We start from the raw sequence: 16,692 nt of genomic DNA, 5'->3' as shown, positions 1-16,692 counted from the left end.
AGAGACACACACGAGAGAGAGACACACACGAGAGAGAGACACACAAGAGAGAGAGACACACAAGAGAGAGACACACAAGAGAGAGACACACACGAGAGAGAGAGAGAGAAACACACGAGAGAGAGAGAGACACACACGAGAGAGAGTAACACACAAGAGAGAGAGAGAGATTGAATTGAGAGAGGAGGGAGAGACATGCTCAACATGAGCTTCTGATTAATTTGCGTTTTTTTTGTTTTTAGAATGAGATAAAACACTCGAATATAAAAAGAATTCAAGACAAGAAGTGATAAACAACAACTCTATTCAATCAGAATATTTAAAAAAGTAACTTTGCGCCTCAAATTAAGATGACTCTCGCTAGCTAGCTACACAACAAAAACCTAGCCAGCAGGCTAACAAGCCAGCCAGAAAACAGTGCAGCAGAACAGAGCAGCAGCAGTAGTAGCAGAGCCCACAGGCACCATGTCCCCACTCCCCCTCAGCGTTGAGTCCATTCTCTAACCCCCAAGGCCAAATATGACACAACGAGGAAAGCTTTTAAACAGAATCTACTAAAGGGGAGGCCAGAAACCCTTTTCACAGACCTCTACAAAAACGGTGATGTGAGTAATCTCATCTTTCTCACTGACCAGCCAAATGCATGGCGCTCAGCAGTCTGCTCTCACTACCCAGCCATAAAGAAAGAGGGAATCTGTAATGGGTGGAAGCTGAAAGTCAACGAGACAGACGACCCTGACAGCACCATGATAAAAATCAACCTCTACAAGACTGGGACTGTCATGGTGCAAGGTAACCTTAGGCTGTTTGAAACAGACTTTCAGACCATTAAGGAGAGAGCAGAGAGAGAGGAGGACACCACCAGTGACATGCCCTCCCACAAGACAAACTCCACCAGCACCACCCTCACCCCCACTATCCCCACTCAAAAAGGCACATCCAGCACCTCTCTTCCCACCATAGTGGAGGACACGCCCCAGGAGGAGAGCAACCCCCTCAGTGCAGAGCAGGCTCAGGCCCTCCTCACCACCATGGCTGCCATGAGGGATCAGTTCACCAAACTGGAGGGGGAGGTGATCCTGCTCAGGGAGAGTGTGAGCAAACAGCAACCAGACATCCACACCTTAGAGGAGCTCCTAACCAAGGTGCGGACAGAGCAGGACAGCAGCCTTGCAACACAGCTGAAAGAAGTTCAGCAAGAGAGAGACGGACTCAAGAGAGCGCTGGCTGATCTAACAAAGGAGGTGAGAGAGCTCCAAAAAGACAGGCAGAGCAGTAATAACGAGCTGACCACACTAAGAGAGGAGCTGCAGGAGCAGCTAGATCACCACTCTATGACCTGACCTCACACAGCAGAGGACCCACCTCCCTAGACACAAAACGAGAAAGGTGTGGTGCCCAACAATGCAGAGTGCCATGGCGCTGCTTGATAAGGCCCAGCTCGGGTCGCCAAGCCACATAATCATACACACCGGAAGCAACGACCTGCGTGCTCAGCAGGAGAGGGTGGCGACTTCACTACGGGGAGTGATTGAGAAGGCCTCCGCAATCTTTCCCAACTCAAGGATCGTGGTGTCAACCCTTCTACATAAAACGCCAGCCTCTCTTGGGACTGTGCCCTGCGACCCAATGTACACCTGGCCCACCATCCCACCCTTGATCTGGACTGTTTCTATGACCATGTTCACCTGTACAGGGAGACAGTCCCCATCCTTGCTAAGACTCTCAAGGACTTCGCTTTAAACCGCATCCCGACCTCTCCACCCAGGAACAGCAGAGCAATCTCCACCCCCCCCCCGAGATCACTGAGACAACACCCCGGACCAGCACCCTGGACCCCACAGCCACACCAACCTCAATACCCACCACAGCCAGCGCAGCACAGACCACCCCAGCCCAGCTTCAGACGGATAAAGAAATGTGTGCGTAAGATATGACTAAAATGTCACACCCTCAGTTAAACTAATAATGTATGACTATTAGTAGACTAGATCTTAGAGAGTTAATCAAATGTGTTTATATAAGATGCATATTTGCCCAGCAACAGAGTATTTGTGTCTTGTAATTAGGCAAGCAGAAGTGCAAAACAATTGAAACCAATAACAGGAGACTGGTTCCAAAAACACACAGGGAAGGGGAGTGAAAGGCTTGCAGGATATTGTGAGATAACCATGTATGAAAATAGAGAAGAAATGCAGCCTGCCCGAGCAAGGAGTAAACTATGATAAGAACATATGTGTGTATGTGTGACCTGATGGTCAGGAGAGCAGAGGATAACCACATGAGCTAAACCCAGGTGTGAGCTTACAAGATGTGTACAGTGGAAAAATACAGCCCGCCTAAAGCAGGGTGGGATTTTTCCTCTGACGTGTGTGTATAAAAATATTGTACGATCATTTTGTCGCAGAGCGCTCTCATTAATAAAGGCTGACCATTGCAGAAAGGGGTCTTTGTTTAATTTATTTAAACTAGAGATTTACACCTCTGGGAAGTATTCAAAGATTTAAGAAGTAGTTGACTTCAACCATTGAGATAACAAAATTCTCGTGACACAGACCCACCCAGACGAGGCCTAACACCCTCCTCCCACCCACCGCAGACCCACACCTGGAGGAGCCACACCCCGGCAGGCAGAGCTATGCACAAGCTGTGAGAGGAGCAACTAGCCCAGCACCCACCAACCAAATGAGTGACATCAAACAAATGCTGAATCTACTATGCTCACATGTGATAGGCCGAGGGTCATGGTAAGATGAGCACAAGAACTCCACCATCCTCACACAACATCCACGCAAGTGGCATGACACAAATGCTATCTTAAATGATAAACAAATCACATTTGCATAACAAGAGTTTACGTTAATTGTAAAAATCCTATTTTAATAGTTATTGTTGGATTGTGAGTGTTTATCTCATTTTGAAGGTAAAGTAAAAACAGTTATGAAATCTTTTTACGTTGCATGTTGGAATTTACAAGGATTGAAGTCCCCTGCTTTTGGGCTAAAGAGCAAAAACCCAGACATCCTTAAAGAAATTGATGATGTTGATATTGTAGTACTACAGGAAACATGGTGCAGAGGTGATGTTTCCACTGGCTGTCCACTAATTTATAGGGAGATAATCGTACCATCCACCAAATTAAAAGGAATCACACAGGGCAGAGACTCAGGGGGAATGCTAATATGGTATAAATCTGAACTAACTAATTCAATCGAATTGATCAAAACAGGATAATTATTTATCTGGCTAAAAATCAAGAAGGAGGCTATCTTAACAGATAAAAACATCTTCCTCTGTGCTACATATACAGTGGGGAGAATAAGTATTTGATACACTGCCGATTTTGCAGGTTTTCCTACTTACAAAGCATGTAGAGGTCTATAATTTTTATCATAGGTACACTTCAACTGTGAGAGACGGAATCTAAAACAAAAATCCAGAAAATCACATTGTATGATTTTTAAGTAATTAATTTGCATTTTATTGCATTAATTTGCACTTCTGCACATTATCACTATGGCCTATTTATTGCCTTACCTCCATAACTTACTACATTTGCACACACTGTATATAGATTTTCTATTGTGTTATTGACTGTATGTTTTTGTTTATCCCATGTGTAACTCTGTGTTTTTATCGCACTGCTTTGCTTTATCTTGGCCAGGTCGCAGTTGTAAATGAGTACTTGTTTTCAACTGGCCTAGTGACTCAGTGAGCACAGTCTGGCTATAGAGACCGGTCGTCACAGGCAAACCTGGCTTCCCAGAAAGGACAGGCTGTGTTCACTCTGTCCCCGGGGAGAGGTAGAGACAGAGCTGCATTTCCTATTACACTGTGACAAATACTCAGAATCTTTCTTTCCCAAAATTATCATTCAGTACAAAGAACTTGAAACTATAAAAGCCAAAATGTGCCCTCCTGCCACAACCTGAGGGACAGCCAGTGAAAAGTGTAATGTTAATAATATTTCCTGTTTAGTTTTGGCTTTCATACCATGTAATGTGTCTTCTCAGTCATGTTGAGACTGGTCGACTACTATTGCTTTAATGTATTGTTATTAATATTGTTGTTGTCGTTGTTGCTGTTAATGGTAATCCCATTTCCACTACTACTATTATTATTGCTGTTGGTCCCACCATTTTTGTTATATGTATACTTTGATAACGTAAGTAATTTAACTTGCCATGTCAATAAAGTCTATTGAATTGAATTGAGAGAGAGACACACACGAGAGAGAGACAAGACACACGCACAAGAGAGAGGGAGAGACACACGATAGAGAGACACACGAGCGAGAGAAAGACACACACGAGAGAGAGAGAGACACACACCAGAGAGAGAGACACACCAGAGAGAGAGAGAGAGACACCAGAGAGAAAGAGAGAGACACACCAGAGAGAGAGAGAGAGAGAGAGAGAGAGACACCAGAGAGAGAGAGAGACACGAGAGAGAGACACAAGAGAGAGAGACACACCAGAGAGAGAGAGAGAGACACACCAGAGAGAGAGAGGGACACACCAGAGAGCGAGAGACACCAGAGAGAGAGACACACCAGAGAGAGAGAGACACACCAGAGAGAGAGAGAGAGAGAGACACACCAGAGAGAGAGACACACACCAGAGAGAGAGAGACCAGAGAGAGAGACACACCAGAGAGAGAGAGACACACCAGAGAGAGAGAGACACACCAGAGAGAGAGAGAGAGACACCAGAGAGAGAGAGAGAGACACACCAGAGAGAGAGAGAGAGAGAGAGACACGAGAGAGAGACACGAGAGAGAGACACGAGAGAGAGAGAGAGAGAGAGAGAGAGAGAGACACACCAGAGAGAGAGAGACACACCAGAGAGAGAGAGAGAGAGAGAGAGCGCGAGAGAGAGAGAGAAACGAGAGAGAGAGAGACACGAAAGAGAGAGAGACACACCAGAGAGAGAGAGAGACACACCAGACAGAGAGAGAGAGACACACGAGAGAGAGACACGAGAGAGAGACAGAGACACACGAGAGAGAAAGAGACACGAGAGAGAGAGACACACGAGAGAGAGAGACACACGAGAGAGAGACACACGAGAGAGAGACACACGAGAGAGAGAGATACACGAGAGAGAGAGACACACGAGAGAGACACACCAGAGAGAGAGAGAGAGACACACACCAGAGAGAGAGAGAGACACACACCAGAGAGAGAGAGAGAGACACACGAGAGAGAGAGAGACACACCAGAGAGAGAGAGAGAGACACACCAGAGAGAGAGAGAGAGACACACCAGAGAGAGACACCAGAGAGAGAGAGAGACACCAGAGAGTGAGAGAGAGAGACACCAGAGAGAGAGAGAGAGAGAGACACCAGAGAGAGAGAGAGACACCAGAGAGAGAGACACCAGAGAGAGAGAGACACACGAGAGAGAGAGACACACGAGAGAGAGACACACGAGAGAGAGAGACACACGAGAGAAAGAGACACACGAGAGAAAGAGACACACGAGAGAAAGAGACACACGAGAGAGAGAGACACACAAGAGAGAGGCACACACACGAGAGAGAGAGACGAGAGAGCGACAACACGAGAGAGAGAGACAACATGAGAGAGAGACAACATGAGAGAGAGAGACAACATGAGAGAGAGAGACACGACACACACACACAACACGAGAGAGAGAGAGGCACACAAGAGAGAGGCACACCAGAGAGAGAGAGACACACCAGAGAGAGAGAGAGACACACCAGAGAGAGAGAGAGAGACACACCAGAGAGAGAGAGAGACACACCAGAGAGAGAGAGAGACACGAGAGAGAGAGACACGAGAGAGAGAGAGAGACACACCAGAGAGAGAGAGAGAAACGAGAGAGAGAGAGACACACCAGAGAGAGAGACACACCAGAGAGAGGGAGACACACCAGAGAGAGAGAGAGAGAGAGAGAGAGACGAGAGAGAGACAGACGGGAGAGAGACACACCAGAGAGAGAGAGACACACCAGAGAGAGAGAGAGAGACACACACCAGAGAGAGAGAGAGAGACACACACCAGAGAGAGAGAGAGAGACACACACCAGAGAGAGAGAGAGAGAGACACACACCAGAGAGAGAGAGAGAGAGACACACACCAGAGAGAGAGAGAGAGAGAGACACACCAGAGAGAGAGAGAGACACACACCAGAGAGAGAGAGACACACCAGAGAGAGAGAGAGAGACACACCAGAGAGAGAGAGAGAGACACACGAGAGAGAGAGACACACCAGAGAGAGACACACCAGAGAGAGACACACCAGAGAGAGACACACCAGAGAGAGACACACCAGAGAGAGAGAGAGACACCAGAGAGAGAGAGAGACACCAGAGAGAGAGAGACACACAAGAGAGAGAGACACACGAGAGAGAGAGACACACCAGAGAGAGAGAGACACCAGAGAGAGAGAGACACCAGAGAGAGAGAGACACCAGAGAGAGAGAGACACCAGAGAGAGAGAGACACCAGAGAGAGAGAGACACCAGAGAGAGAGAGAGAGACACCAGAGAGAGAGAGACACACGAGAGAAAGAGGCACACAAGAGAAAGACACACACGAGAGAGAGACACACGAGAGAAAGAGACACACGAGAGAGAGAGGCACACACGTGAGAGAGACAACATGAGAGAGAGCGAGACAACATGAGAGAGAGAGAACATGAGAGAGAGAGAGAACATGAGAGAGAGACATGACACACACACACAACACGAGAGAGAGAGAGGCACGAGAGAGAGAGAGAGGCACACACACACACGAGAGAGAGACGAGAGAGCGACAACATGAGAGAGAGAGACAACATGAGAGAGAGAGACAACATGAGAGAGAGAGAGACAACATGAGAGAGAGACACGACACATACACAACACGAGAGAGAGAGGCACACGAGAGAGAGCGAGACGCGCGCACGAGAGAGCGAGACGCGCGCACGAGAGAGCGAGACGCGCGCACGAGAGAGAGCGAGACGAGAGAGAGAGACACACGAGAGACACACAAGAGAGAGAGAAGGGGTTAGAGACTGTGTGTGTGTGTGTGTGGTACTTACCGTTGGAACATATTCAGAGGGGAACTTGTTTGTGGTGTAGGAGATGAGCAGACAGGTTTTACCCACAGCTCCGTCACCCACCACAACACACTTGATGGTCTGCATAGCTGTGCTTTAGAATCCTCTCTACTCATTCAAGATCTAGAGAGAAAAAGAACGAGAGATGGAGAGAGAGATGAGTGACAGGCAGATTTAGAGGCATGGGTACAGTGGCAAAACGACAGTCTCTGCGACAGCTACAGGCTAACATGAGCACTCCTGAACACCCTGTTCAAGGCGTATTATTGTTGAAAATAAAATATTAAACTTGAATTAAAATTGTATTGTCTTCATTCCATTCACATTCTCCATTCCAAGCACTGTGGTTGGACTGCGACTGAGGTAGGGGGTCTGCCCGAGTGAACGTGAGATGCGGAGATGAGGAAGATGACAGGTTGGAATAATAATAATCAAGTGAGACAGACCGAGCTCTGCTGACTGACAGTCACTATTACATAACACCTCTTCCATGGTGTCTTCTGAACAACCACTATCACGCTTGTTACACACCATCTCCCTCTATTTCTCTACCCACACACACCATCTCTCATTAAAACACACACACACACACACACACCATCTCTCATTACACACAAGCAGGTGTGTCATGTACACACACATTACCCTCTTCTCTCCCTGTCATTACACACTTGCTCATTACATAAACACTGCTTTCATTACACACCCTTCCTCTCATCCTCTCCATCCAGCCACAGAGACCACATCTCAGTTCAGTGAAAGAGAAGTGTTGGTTAAGAAGTGCAACAGTGACTACAAGGTCCAACACCCAGAAAATCTCCTGTTCCACAGCTGATTGAGGCAGGCCCGGTCTGTAAAACAACCTCTTGCCTAGCCCAAACCCTTCCGTTATGGGGATGGCTCCAATAGCCTACAAATGAGTTGAATAGAGCTTCAGGAATATTGCTAATCCACTCATCTGATTCTTTTAGATCTGGGTGATGGGAAGGGACAGGGCCCTGTACTGTAACTTTACAATCACACCTCCAGAAACTGCCCTAATGGAGAGAACTATAGAGGGAATGACATTTGGGTCGTTTAAATAGTACTGTGGCTGTGCAGGGTCACACATACAGCAGAGCTGGACTGCTGACATGGATAAATGGGCTCTGTCGGTGAGATGGAGAACGCTGGGTTTTGTGAGTCTAGGGAATACACACACCTCCTCACACTGATCCACCACATCTGATCTTCACTACACCCATAGAATAAACAAGACCAAGGTCGCAATAATGAAATGGTCCGTTTTACTGGTGGGAATCGGAAAGGAACAGGGAATGAGAGGAGAGGAACAGGGAAGAAACCAGTAAGCATCGACAGGCAGACAGATAGATCTGATTGGCTGACCTGGAAGAAGAGGGTGGCATACTTTCAATTGCAGCTTTTTAAAAATATAAATACAAATGGATCAAACTGACCTAAGACACTGACTTGATAGCCAGACCTAAATTATGCTTTTTCATTAGTACAGCAACATCTAGCAGCAAATCAATAACCCATATCCACACAGAGAGTCCTACTATGTCAACAGATGTTATTGGCACAACACATTTGAATTAGCCTAAATAAATAAAGAATTCAACAAAAATAAATGCCTATATAGAAATACATACATAACGTATCATATTATCTAATTATAATATTGACGTAACGGCTGAGGTCAGTAAAACAGGAACAGTGATTGATTATATTCTGTATTGACAACGTTTTGTTCTAGTGCATTATTTACTGTGCAATGGTTACCATCCAAGTGGATCTTTGTCTAATCAGAGCTACAACTGAATCCTCCATGCAGTCAGTCCCCTAGACTCCAGCCACCGCAGGCCATTCACACAGACAACCAGGCCTGGAATTTTTGTGATTTTAAGGGCAAGGACATTTGGCCTTCAAGAGATGCCCAATCTGCCAGGGCACCAAGGCAATCTGCTGGGGGACCAAGGCCATTAACCAAAATAGCCAAATACATTGATTAGAAAACCGAAACACACTAGACATTCTGTTAAGAAAAACACAAGTGTATATAAATGTTAGGGCTGACCCCAATTAGTCGACCGGTTGATTGTTTGGTCATTAGGCTGTTGGTGGGGGCGGTACATCCTGTATAAACACAAACTCACTACCTTGACAACAGCCCTGCAGTGCTCTGCGAAGCGCAAGAAGTATGAACACCCTGACTTCTGCTGAGGCCATATCACCGTAAATGCTGCATGGCCAATGCAGACGTCGGATTGACCATGCGCCCAGATGCACAATGCACTTCTCTCTCCAGAATGCGCTCTCTCCCGCCAATTTGTGCACATGTATTGTTTCGTAACTTAATTGTGTAAATTGTTTGCTTTGATTGTTAGTGTATATAAATTCCCCATTACATATATTACCAGTAGTACATTTACCGTTAATTCCTAATCTACAATGTTTGTTACTTTGGTTACAGTAATATATTTTTATGCATTCAACATTATTATTCCAGTCTTCCTGTTCTCATTGTCTGAGTGGACACATTGTTTGAAGAGTGCACAACCTATGCTACACTTGTGAGAAACAAGTTTTGTTTATTTAATTCAATTTACGAGTTTGTCAATTAAGTCATTGTCTTTTGTTTGGAGCGCTCCTGTCAATGTTGAGTAAGGACGCTCATGCATAGAAGTAGGCCAATAGGCTACCTGGCCTGCGCGCAAATGTAGGCATATAAATGTGCCCATTTGGGGATCTGATAGTATTTCTGATTGGCTTAACGCACCACCACTAATGAGCTGTGGCGCTTCTCAAAGTAATGTTTTCTTCACCTCAAACAGCAAGCAAACAAAGTCTGTTTTTTGAGAATTACAATAGTTCCTCAATGTATTTGAAAAAACTTTCAAGCTCTCTCCCTTTCGATAACCACTCAGTGTGAAAGGGAACAACGTCATGCTCGGATCCAGTGGAAACGTAATAAAATAGGCCAACCCGATTACTTCTTATCAGTGCTTGACTTGGACTGAATAGGTTCCGGTACTCATTTTGGGTGCTGGTACTGTTTAGGTGCAGGAGCTCCACAATAATGTTGGGCTAATATTCTATAAGAGGAACAGAAGCTCAAGCAGTAGAACATTTGAGGTGTAGGTACTCCACTCCGGTGAGCTCCTGCCCAAGTCAAGCACTGCTTCTTATCCCTTGCGCAAATAGCCTACAGCTGTGTCTGTACAGAGCTCACTGGACCTGGAAACTTTGGAGGGCCCAGAATATTTTATACAATGTTGCAAATTCGCTAGCGCAAGCTTTGCCCGACCCAAGTTAACAGTTGATACAATGTTTCAAGATCATTGCAGACAGGCCATGTGTAGCCAATGTGATTCATAGGATATTTATCAGGATATTTTCTACCAGCAGGCTGCAATGTTTTTATTTGTTGGCTTTATGTAGGCTATTTTTACATAGTTGTCAATTGAAGTTACTTTTAGGTTTGTATCATTTTCATTTAGATACAATTTTGATTAACCACATGACAATGATTTTGAGATATGAAGATGTTCATTTAATTGAACAGTTTCACAAAAATTTGCATATGAAAACCATAACTGGCACGCAGATCGGAAGAAATTGTAAGATAAATTGGCATTCAATATGAGAAAGGTTACCGACTCCTCGTGTAGCCTATTACTGGCAATTTCAGGAGAGTAAGCCAGCAGGAGTGGGAGGAGAATAGTTGGGTCAGGTTAAGGTTCTGGTTATCTAGATCTCTGGTGCCCTCTTAAGACATTTGTCTTATTTCATCAAACCGTACGCTTAAAGCATCAGACAAACTCAATGCATATAGGTGATTTTATTAAAACACATGGGGTGTCTACATACAGTGGGGGAAAAAAGTATTTAGTCAGCCACCAATTGTGCAAGTTCTCCCACTTAAAAATATGAGAGAGGCCTGTAATTTTCATCATAGGTACACGTCAACTATGACAGACAAAATGAGAAAAAAAAATCCAGAAAATCACATTGTAGGATTTTTTATGAATTGATTTGCAAATTATGGTGGAAAATAAGTATTTGGTCAATAACAAAAGTTTCTCAATACTTTGTTATATACCCTTTGTTAGCAATGACACAGGTCAAACGTTTTCTGTAAGTCTTCACAAGGTTTCCACACACTGTTGCTGGTATTTTGGCCCATTCCTCCATGCAGATCTCCTCTAGAGCAGTGATGTTTTGGGGCTGTCGCTGGGCAACACGGACTTTCAACTCCCTCCAAAGATTTTCTATGGGGTTGAGATCTGGAGACTGGCTAGGCCACTCCAGGACCTTGAAATGCTTCTTACGAAGCCACTCCTTCGTTGCCCGGGCGGTGTGTTTGGGATCATTGTCATGCTGAAAGACCCAGCCACGTTTCATCTTCAATGTCTTTGCTGATAGGAGGTTTTCACTCAAAATCTCACGATACATGGCCCCATTCATTCTTTCCTTTACACGGATCAGTCGTCCTGGTCCCTTTGCAGAAAAACAGCCCCAAAGCATGATGTTTCCACCCCCATGCTTCACAGTAGGTATGGTGTTCTTTGGATGCAACTCAGCATTCTTTGTCCTCCAAACACGACAAGTTGAGTTTTGACCAAAAAGTTATATTTTGGTTTCATCTGACCATATGACATTCTCCCAATCCTCTTCTGGATCATCCAAATGCACTCTAGCAAACTTCAGACGGGCCTGGACATGTACTGGCTTAAGCAGGGGGACACGTCTGGCACTGCAGGATTTGAGTCCCTGGCGGCGTAGTGTGTTACTGATGGTAGGCTTTGTTACTTTGGTCCCAGCTCTCTGCAGGTCATTCACTAGGTCCGCCCGTGTGGTTCTGGGATTTTTGCTCACCGTTCTTGTGATCATTTTGACCCCACGGGGTGAGATCTTGCGTGGAGCCCCAGATCGAGGGAGATTATCAGTGGTCTTGTATGTTTTCCATTTCCTAATAATTGCTCCCACAGTTGATTTCTTCAAACCAAGCTGCTTACCTATTGCAGATTCAGTCTTCCCAGCCTGGTGCAGGTCTACAATTTTGTTTCTGGTGTCCTTTGACAGCTCTTTCTGGATTTTCTTTTCTCAATTTGTCTGTCATAGTTGACGTGTACCTATGATGAAAATTACAGGCCTCTCTCATCTTTTTAAGTGGGAGAACATGCACAATTGGTGGCTGACTAAATACTTTTTTCCCCCCACTGTATATGGAAAAATACACGTTTAAAAATGTCTGCCAGTCATTTGGTCGAAAGAACAGGCGACTTTCGGTCGACCAAGATTGTTTTTAGTCAGAGACAGCCCTAATAAAATGTACATAAATAATTAGCCTACAAGTGAAAGTGTAGGTGCTAGACTATACATATTGGCTACAACCTCAGGTCCACAACGATACTGACATGAGGGAGGCGCCAGAAACTGCAGAAAAACTTTAATGAGATGTTTATTTACAGTGAGGGAAAAAAGTATTTGATCCCCTGCTGATTTTGTACGTTTGCCCACTGACAAAGACATGATCAGTCTATAATTTTAATGGTAGGTTTATTTGAACAGTGAGAGACAGAATAAAAACAAAAAAATCCAGAAAAATGCATGTCAAAAATGTTATAAATTGATTTGCATTTTAATGAGGGAAATAAGTATGACCCCTCTGCAAAACATGACTTAGTACTTGGTGGCAAAACCCTTGTTGGCGATCACAGAGGTCAGACGTTTCTTGTAGTTGGCCACCAGGTTTGCACACATCTCAGGAGGGATTTTGTCCCACTCCTCTTTGCAGATCTTCTCCAAGTCATTAAGGTTTCGAGGCTGACGTTTGGCAACTCGAACCATCAGCTCCCCTCCACAGATTTTCTATGGGATTAAGGTCCGTAGACTGGCTAGGCCACTCCAGGACCTTAATGTGCTTCTTCTTGAGCCACTCCTTTGTTGCCTTGGTAGTGTGTTTTGGGTAATTGTCATGCTGGAATACCCATCCACGACCCATTTTCAATGCCCTGGCTGAGGGAAGGAGGTTCTCACCCAAGATTTGACGGTACATGGCCCCGTCCATCGTCCCTTTGATGCGGTGAAGTTGTCCTGTCCCCTTAGCAGAAAAACACTCCCAAAGCATAATGTTTCGACCTCCATGTTTGACGGTGGGGATGGTGTTCTTGGGGTCATAGGCAGCATTCCTCCTCCTCCAAACACGGCGAGTTGAGTTGATGCCAAAGAGCTCGATTTTGGTCTCATCTGACCACAACACTTTCACCCAGTTCTCCTCTGAATCATTCAGATGTTCATTGGCAAACTTCAGACGGGCCTGTATATGTGCTTTCTTGAGCAGGGGGACCTTGCGGGCGCTGCAGGATTTCAGTCCTTCACGGCGTAGTGTGTTACCAATTGTTTTCTTGGTGACTATGGTCCCAGCTGCCTTGAGATCATTGACAAGATCCTCCTGTGTAGTTCTGGGCTGATTCCTCACCTGTTCTCATGATCCTTGCAACTCCACAAGGTGAGATCTTGCATTGAGCCCCAGGCCGAGGGAGATTGACAGTTCTTTTGTGTTTCTTCCATTTGCGAATAATCGCACCAACTGTTGTCAACTTCTCTCCAAGCTGCTTGGCGATGGTCTTGTAGCCCATTCCAGCCTTGTGTAGGTCTAAAATCTTGTCCCTGACATCCTTGGAGAGCTCTTTGGTCTTGGCGGAGAGTTTGGAATCTGATTGATTGATTGCTTCTGTGGAAAGGTGTCGTTTATACAGGTAACAAGCTGAGATTAGGAGCACTCCCTTTAAGAGTGTGCTCCTAATCTCAGCTCGTTACCTGTATAAAAGACACCTGGGAGCCAGACATTTTTCTGATTGAGAGGGGGTCAAATACTTATTTCCCTCATTAAAATGCAAATCAATTTATTGGCATGCGTTTTTCTGGATTTTTTTGTTGTTATTCTGTCTCTCACTGTTCAAATAAACCTACCATTAAAATTATAGACTGATCATTTCTTTGTCAGTGGGCAAACTTACAAAATCAGCAAGGGATCAAATACTTATTTCCCTCACTGTGTGTGTGTGTATGTATATATATATATATATATATATATATATATATATATATATATATATATATATATATATATATATATATATATATAGAGGCTCTGTCGTAGCCGGCCGCGACCGGGAGACCCATGGGGCGGCGCACAATTCGCCCAGCATCGTCCAGGGTAGGGAAAGGAATGGCCGGCAGGGATGTAGCTCAGTTGGTAGAGCATGAGGTTTGCAATGCCAGGGTTGTGGGTTCGATTCCCACAGGGGGCCAGTATGAAAAATAAAAAATAATGTATGCACTCACTAACTGTAAGTCGCTCTGGATAAGAGTGTCTGCTAAATGACTAAAATGTAAAATGTAAATATATATGAGGCAATTAGGATTTATTATCTGGGAAATGGAATACCTAGTCAGTTGCACAACTGAATGAATTCAACCGAAATGTGTCTTCCGCATTTAACCCAACCCCTCTGAATCAGAGAAGTGCGGGGGGCTGGCTTAATCGATGTCCATGTCATCGCAGCCCAGGGAGCAGTTGATGTTGGGGGTTAACTGCCTTGCTCAAGGGCAGAACGGCATATTTTTCCACCTTGTCGGCTTGGGGATACGAACCAGCGACTTTCGGTCACTGGCCCAATGCTCTTAAACGCTTGGCTACCTCAATTAGGGATTGTTGCACACTGTTGGTATATAGATAAATGCACACATATTTTGTTCATTGTTCCAAAAAAAACTTTTTTTATTTTATTTGATTACTCAGAAAAAATTGTGTGAGTACTCGAACAGTAAAAAAAGGTCAAATGCCAAACCCTAGTACTGATAACTCATCAAGAGCTCTTTGACTTCTGGCAGAAAGCTATTCAAAGATATGATGGCAAACATTTAGTAGTGAATTGCATACAAGTATAACTTCATCACCTCATGTGCACTGCACAACAGAGACTCGACGATAGATATAGAATGCTATGGACTTAACAGCTCCTGCCATCTCCCGCTGTGCTATTTACAAACAAACACGACTGGCTCAACCGTTCTGGGGGAACTACGGTAAGCTTCATAATGTAAAATAAGGTGACAGGTGAAATGAAGAACGCAATTTGCTTAATCTCCTAACGTATTGCACAATTTTACTGCATGTATTAACTTAAAAAGTAGCTACAAATATTCAAATTTCTTGAAAAAATTCTAAATAAATAGTTGACGGCATTTAAAATCCATCCTGTGGCTTTTCCCAAATACCCCATTATACAGTATACCGTCCAAGCCTAGTATGTTAGTACTCATGCCCATTCCTAGGGAGTGAGCGAAAGGGAGGAAGAGAGGGAGGAGGAGAGAGAAAGCAAGACTGCGAGTCATATTGCAAGTGAGCAAGAGTGTAAGAGTGAAAGAAAAGAAAGGAGTGAGTGAACAAACTAGTCACACTACAACACCCTGATGATGTGGGGCTGACCATCGTTCTGTTCCAGAAGGACACACTCACAGCAGATTAATCAGGGTGTTTTCTTCCTACACTGGCTCCAGGCAGCTGGACACTGGCTGGGTTGAGCTGATGCTGATACCAAGTTAAGAGTGATAGCACTGTTTAGGTGGTCTGCATGACGAGAACCCACAGTGGTCCAAATGTTGCCACATCTAGCCCCTCCACCCTGAGCAGTTTACGAGACAAAACCGGGACCCATTAAGCCTACTGCTGCCCACTGCTAGACTAATGAGCATGTTCAACCAACAGCCTGCAAGGTGTAAAATGTCTGTCTAGCAGCACTGACAGTCTGTCCGTCTATCCATCTTTTACTCAGCACTGACATCCTCTATCTGTGTCTAATCAACACTGTTAATGCCTAATACAATTATGATACTTCCAGATAGCTGACATGCATGACAGCAGGACCAAACCTGATGTCATGAGACGGCTACAGCAAATTCTGCCAAGGCCAATGCACCGGCCAAGTCAAAACGGATGGACCCTCAAAGTAGGCACAACGGCCTGGGGTTCGGTCAATCTAGTGGTTACAGACACCATCTTTGGTGCATGTAGGCCCGTGAGAGCATAGGCTCTTATCCCGATCCCAGCGTTCCACACACACACACACTTCTGTCCATAATTTGATAATCTCCTGTAGGCTTATCTCTTTAATAAAATGTACAGTTAAAAGGAAACTCAAATAGTTGCCAACCAACACCTAGCAATGTGGCCTTTTCACCTGACTACACTGCATCTGTCTGACTGTCAATACTGATTCTGTCTGTCTGTTTATCTATAATCTTATTTCACTGACCTGGCTGAACTTGTTTCAGAGTGCTGGCTGGCCTACAAACACAAATGTGTGGATTAAGGCTGATGCAGTCATTACTACAACTGTAAGGAGTCTACATCTACAGTATGAAAAAAATATATATGTATGCACTCACTAACTGTAAGTCGCTCTGGATAAGAGCGTCTGCTAAATGACTAAAATGTAAATGTACATCACCACACACACATCTAATGTTGAACTAATTCTAGCGGGTGTTCAGCTATTCCAAGAATGTCTAAAGAGAAGATTCCCGATCCCACCCCTTTGTAGATGCAGGTGTTCACT

At 44.8% G+C, this 16,692-nt stretch overlaps 1 protein-coding gene across 2 annotated transcripts in view; it reads right to left on the bottom strand.

The window, feature by feature from the left end:
* The window catches only part of LOC121575328 (cell division control protein 42 homolog), a 34,607-nt gene that overhangs the window by 16,228 nt on the left and 1,687 nt on the right, over nt 1-16,692 (bottom strand). For both annotated transcript variants that reach the window (XM_041888329.2, XM_041888330.2), the window contains exon 2: nt 7,046-7,186. In XM_041888329.2, the coding sequence (XP_041744263.1) occupies nt 7,046-7,150 (105 nt within the window). In that variant the 5' untranslated portion in view covers nt 7,151-7,186. The remainder of the gene's footprint in view (nt 1-7,045; nt 7,187-16,692) is intronic.

The sequence above is a fragment of the Coregonus clupeaformis genome, chromosome 10 (genome assembly GCF_020615455.1).
Source record: "Coregonus clupeaformis isolate EN_2021a chromosome 10, ASM2061545v1, whole genome shotgun sequence".
NCBI lineage: Eukaryota > Metazoa > Chordata > Actinopteri > Salmoniformes > Salmonidae > Coregonus > Coregonus clupeaformis.
This window is presented reverse-complemented; position numbering and strand designations above follow the sequence as displayed.